General features: G+C 31.0%; 1 protein-coding gene across 1 annotated transcript; it reads right to left on the bottom strand.

Annotated features, from left to right (window-relative positions):
• Positions 1-2,839: 2,839 nt before the first annotated feature.
• LOC136236007 (probable xyloglucan endotransglucosylase/hydrolase protein 30) lies at positions 2,840-4,719 on the bottom strand. The gene is made up of 4 exons (XM_066026131.1): positions 4,440-4,719; positions 4,259-4,359; positions 3,964-4,172; positions 2,840-3,489 (listed from the first exon to the last, which is right to left on the bottom strand). The coding sequence occupies exons 1-4, from the start codon at positions 4,624-4,626 to the stop codon at positions 2,979-2,981; spliced, it is 1,008 nt and encodes a 335-aa protein (XP_065882203.1). The 5' UTR covers positions 4,627-4,719; the 3' UTR covers positions 2,840-2,978.
• Positions 4,720-6,007: the final 1,288 nt, after the last annotated feature.

Here is a 6,007-nt window from a genome sequence, read left to right as displayed (position 1 = left end):
ACAGTCTTGGTCTTGATAGATTTTGATTTTCTTAAAAGAAGCACAACAATTAGAGCAAGAGGTACACTTACATTTAGAAATAGATCTGAAATTAGATAAACTCTTCCCACAAAGTTTTCAAAACCATGCAATAATCAGTGACAGTAGAATTATGTTGCGTAAATTGTGAAATTGCTTCCTAAAGTTGAGAAATCTTCATAGCATCTCCTTTTGAGAATCTCGTTTTCAGATCTGTCTAGATTTCTGCAGCAGTATCCAGTCATATAATACTCTTAATGATAATAGGAGAACAGATCGTGTCAACCATGAAACATCCATGGTATTACAACGTTCCCAGGCTAAACGGAGAGTTTCGGGTTCCGTCAGCATGTGCAAAACTCCAGAAACAAAGATGAATTTATTTTTAGCTTGTAGTGCCAATTTGAACCAAGAGTTTCGGGTTCCATCGGCATGGGCAAAACTCCAGAAACAAAGATGAATTTATTTTTAGCTTGTAGTGCCATTTTCATAGATCGACTCCATGAATGATAGTTTAAGCTGGTTAGAACAGGGGTAACTAGAACTAGGCTATGATTTTCATTAGGATGAAGATAATAGTGACTGGAAATAGTTTGTGAAGGATCCATGACAGATTAAAAGAAATTTGGGGGTAAAACTCGTGAAGGAGGAGTAGTCGGAGAAGAAGAATTTCTAGTTTGAGGAGGATTTGCAATGATCTCTAGAAATGACATCCTAGGAGAACAGTGAGATCTAGATCCCACGCTTTGATACCATATTGGAAAAATAGAATATGAAAAAGATGAAGAAAAGAAGAACAATTTTCACTATAATTCTTTGCTTAAAGAAAATACAGACAATACATCGGTAATATATAGGAAAAGAAGCATGGAATATTACATCTGTCAAATAAAGAGAAAAAGGGGCATGTGGTTAACAAAAAGAGAGAGAAAAAATAGAGTGTGGTCAGGTGTAATATATCGTAATAGGATATACCAAATATTTAAATATAATTCAATAGCAATTAATAACAAAAAAAAAAACAGTAGGACCGGTTTGCCTTTAAAGCAACCAATGCCACCGCCTAGGGCCCCAAAAAATGAGATATATATTTTTAGATGTTATAGATAGAATTTAGAAAAAAAATATTAATATATTTATATAGGGTAAATTCAAAAAAAAAAAAACCCCTGTGGTTTCATGTTATTCCAAAAAAACGTTTGTGGTTTGTTAATACAAAAAAAAGACTGTGGTTTGCGTCGTTACCCGAAAAATGGAAAATGACTTAACGGTGTTAAAGTGCTGACGTGGCACAAGGGTAAGGTTGGAAATTCAATTTTTTTATTTTTTTTATTTTTTTCCCTCTCTCTCTCTCTCTCCTTCTTCATCTTCTTCCTTCTTCCTTCTCCTTCTTCTTCTCTCTTCTTCTTCCTTCTTCTTCTTCCTCCTTCTTCTTCCTTCTTCCTTTTTCTTTTTTTTCATCTATTCTTTTTTTTTTAATTTCGGACACTCTGAAATTTTTCAAAAATCCGGAAATTTCTGGAAAATCCAGAAATCTGGAAAATTTCTAAATTTCTGGAAAATTTTCGGAAATCTAGAAATTTCCAGATTTTCGGAAACTTAAAAAAAAGAAAAAAAAAAGAAGGAAGAATAAGGAGGAAGAAGAAGAAAAAGGAAAAAGAAGAAGAAGAAGAAGAAGAAGAAGAAGAAGAAGGAGGAGGAAGAAGGAAGAAGAAGAGGAAAGAAGGAAGAAGAAAAAGAAGAAGAAGAAGAAGAAGAAGAAGAAGAAGAAGAAGAAGAAGAGAGAGAGAGGGAAAAAAAATAAAAAAATAAAAAAAAATCGAATTTCCAACCTTACCCCTGTGCCACGTCAGCACTTTAATGGTGTTAAGCCATTTTCCGTTTTTCGGGGTAACGGCGCAAACCACAGTCATTTTTTTTTGTATTAACAAACCACAAGAGTTTTTTTGGAATAACATGAAATCACATAGTTTTTTTTTTTGAATTTACCCTATTATATATTATGGAATTAGGGTCCATCATAAAATTTATTTTATTTATTCTTCCATCCAAAAAATAATATATATCAGTCTATCAAATCCATATTTTACCATTTATCAAAATCGTGCAACGTCTTTTTAATTTTTTTTTTTAACTTTAAACAACATAAAAAATAGCTATATATACTACTCAAGGAAATGGATTAACTTTATTATCTATTGGAAATGAAAGGACATTGAATTTAAAATATTAATTAGTGATTTTGCATCTTAAGAGACTAAAGTAATTTTTAGATAAATATTAATTTTTTTTGTATCACATGAATATATATTTTTTCATCTTTTTTCAATTCTAAGGTATTTCTATGCAAATGAGAGGATATTGCATATAAATATATATACCTATAATTTTACTTATGTATAAAGGACCGATATTTCATATCTCACTTAAGGCCTCAAATAGTCCTGAGCCGGTCTTGATAAACAGTAATTAAATTAAGAATAGGTTCACAATATTATGTAGATTTATAGATTGAAGCACATTGATTTGCGTTGACCTTTAAAAGAAATTGGTTTATCTGCACAAGTATTAATCAATCACGTCTCTCGCAAGATACACTTTAATCTGTTGAAATTCTTGTGTGCGGCTCAGAATTTCCCAAACCAAATATTCTTTATATGCTCAAATAATAATTACTCTAGAAATTTTTCGTTTGCATTTGTCTGCCACTGTATTATAATGGTTAGCAGCCAACCCATTTATAATGCTTAGCAATTATTAGCGTTGCAAAAGTTGTTAGTGGACGTAAAATAGGAATAAGACTTTGAGAAAAAATAGCCTATAGAACTAATTTTTAGGAACTAATATTAATAATTCAAAATACTGCTAATAATAAATAAAAATAAAAATTTTAATCATAAAATTTTAACATATCTAATATGCAGCTGAGATAACAAATTAAATCCAAATTGAAAGTCAATTTACATTCTATTTTCAACCCTTCGCCTTGACCGGCGTTTCCGATTCTGATGACTACCACCAAATTTCAATCTTCCGGTGTTCTTATATCTTTCCCTCTCGGCAGGATCAATAACACATTCTGGCGGTGGAATGGGGTATCTTAACGTGTCGTAACAATATGAATAATACATGAAACGTTGTCGAAATCTTCGCATAGCATAACGTTGTTTACGAGTGAGGGTGGCGTATTCCGCTGCAAGAAGTCGATCGTTGGCTTCTTGGCAGTCGGAATAAGAAGACGAAGAAGGAAGTTGTTGAATCGGATCAACCGGACATCCTTCTAAAGCAAAATCTTTGTATTCAGAAATAAAAGGAGCATACTTGTAATTAACCTTGTATCTTCCACCAGAAGTTGCCCAATTTGATGCATCCCATATTGTTGCATATAATGACATCGGCTTTGCTGGATATTCACTTCCCATTTCTTCATTTCTTACCACTTCTCGGATTGGAACGTCATCGATGAAAAATCTGCATATTTTTTTTTTACGAGTTAGTCATTTCAATTTTCATGAGAATTTCTACGGTGGACCGGGTGTAATGGACACAATCAATAAAAAAAACATATTACCTCATTGAAAAAGGATTGATATAAAAAAAAAAAAAAGTACATAATTGTCATGTTTCTATTGATAAGGTCCAATGGATCGGGACCATAATAGAATTTTTCATTTACGAGTTAGTCATTTCAGTTAAAATCATTGAATCTTCCAAAATTAAATTTATTTATTTAAAAAAACTCATTGTCAATTAGTTCGTTACAGAGATGAAACATACCAAATGTAATTCTCAACTTTATATCGATAACTTCTACGATAGATCAGATACAATGAACTTAACTAATCATATTTCAATTGATAAGGTCCAGTGGACCAGAATCATAGTAGAATTTTTCATTTATACTCGTAATTTACGCGTTTATTACGAAAAATTAGGAGAACTTACACGGTGTAATATTCGGTCCAAAGTATGCTGTATCGATGAAACTCCTTTGACGGGTCAAACCATAATTTATATCTTTCTTCTCTTCCATGATTGGTGCTTCCGTTACCGTACAAGTTAGTTTGAAATCTCCATGGTTTTCCTGGTATATTTCCTAAGAATTCAAAGTCTAATTCATCATGGGTTTTCTCAAACACATCTTGGTTTGATGTCTGCAAATTTAATAATCAAATTCATTAATTAATATAATAACCTTATAAAACTAAATTAAATTAAATTATTATATGTAAACACATACATAGAATGCTACACATATTCCAGCTGTATATTCTGCTGGCAACTTAATGTTTGCGCTGAAGAATCCATATTTATACATTTTGGATGAAATAAAACCCGAACCTGAATGAAAAACAAAATATTATTCATTCAGATAAAAACATGAATTTAGTCATTCAACGTTAGATCTAAATATGTTATACCTGTAAAACGATTGAGGAGGAGACGGACACTTCTACCATTGGGAGAGCGAACGAGATTGCCATCTCCGAAGAGGGAAGAGTAACCCTCATCGAAGGAGATGGTCGAAACGTTCAAATTACCTGCGTTTGATAAACCATAGCTATTCAATATGAACAAAAGTAATATACAGGAATATGAATTTTTCATTTTTTTCTTTTATATATAAATTATCTCGATCACTCTCTCTCTCTCTTTTATGCCTATCTTCCTCTCAATCGTTTCATTTCATTTCTTGTTTCCTTATAAATTGGTCTTATATAGACAAAGGCGGTCAAATAGAGAAGCCTAAATTTCTCTACCTTTTCTTTCTTTTATTCTTATTTTCATTATGTTTTCTAAACTTAAAACAGGATGTGTGTTTTTTAGTTTTATTATGACAACTAAGATGATTAGAATGTTAGTTTTATCTGCTACCACTTATTTTATTTTGCAAATTAAGCTTTTTAATTACATGTAACTACCTTGTATTAATTACAAAAATTCATTAATCCTTATTAAATTATTACATTTATATTAATTTATAATTACATATATTGAGTTTCTAGTTGACGAGATAATTAGTTGCAGTTAAAAGCACATAACACATACACATTAATTTATGTCTAAAATTACGGACCCGTTTATTTTACTTAGTATTTGCTGTTTGATGTTGGAAAAACTGTATTTTCAAAAAGCATGATTTCATACTTTTGTAAAAGACTACATTCAGATGTAAAGTTACTAATCAAACATTTAAAACTCTCATTTTTTAAATAAAAAGCAAACATGAGCATAAAAAAAGAGCAACCAAACGCCCCCCTATGTTTTTGATAAATCATCCTTCTCATTTTATAAAGAGCTGCATTCATCTATGTTTATGGTTACATTAAATATATAAAATTTCCTTCTAAACTTAAAACTGGATATTATCATCTTCAACTTTTTTTTTTTATGGAAATAGTTGTATCTTCAATAGATGAACAAACACCAAGTACAACAAACAAACATAAGGTATGAAAACCTTACAAGATCCATAAAGGCACTAAAATGACTACAAAGAGCATAAATAACCATAAAAGGTATTAAAAACATAAAAGAAGAAGAAAAAATATACTTCTCATAAATCCAAATCCGTAGAAAAGCATCTGCAATCCACTCATCATCATTTAAGCCATTCTGAACATTCGGATGTAAATCCTTTGTTTTGTTGCAACCACGTAGATCTATTGATCTACGAACAAGATAAGTCGTTTCCGCTCGTGCTAAATTCAAAAAAAATGTATAAACGAAAGAATAATAGAGAACTGATACAATTCAAGCGAATAAAGAGATCAGATGAAGTATATGAATACAAACAGGAAAAAAACAATAATAAAAAACACAGTAAATCTAACCGAGCGGGTGGAGGAAGAATGAAACAAACTTCCCTCTTCTTCGTCAAAGTAGATTCACAAAATAAGAAAAATCGTGTATTTAATAGATGATCACCCTTACGTACGAAACAAAACGAAAATCATTGACCTACTGTGAAACTGACTCAAAATTTCCA

Source organism: Euphorbia lathyris, chromosome 7, assembly GCF_963576675.1.
Source record: "Euphorbia lathyris chromosome 7, ddEupLath1.1, whole genome shotgun sequence".
Lineage (NCBI taxonomy): Eukaryota > Viridiplantae > Streptophyta > Magnoliopsida > Malpighiales > Euphorbiaceae > Euphorbia > Euphorbia lathyris.
Note: the sequence above shows the minus strand (reverse complement) of the source record. Positions and strands in the feature narration are given on the sequence as shown.

Excerpts from the sequence above, each read along its gene's own strand:
- LOC136236007 (XM_066026131.1), bottom strand. The coding sequence starts at position 4,626 with ATGAAAAATTCATATTCCTGTATATTACTTTTGTTCATATTGAATAGC. Across the intron at positions 4,360-4,439 it reads CCTCCTCAATCGTTTTACAG|GTTCGGGTTTTATTTCATCC; the intron begins GTATAACATATT and ends TTTTTCATTCAG. Across the intron at positions 4,173-4,258 it reads GAATATGTGTAGCATTCTAT|ACATCAAACCAAGATGTGTT; the intron begins GTATGTGTTTAC and ends TTAAATTTGCAG.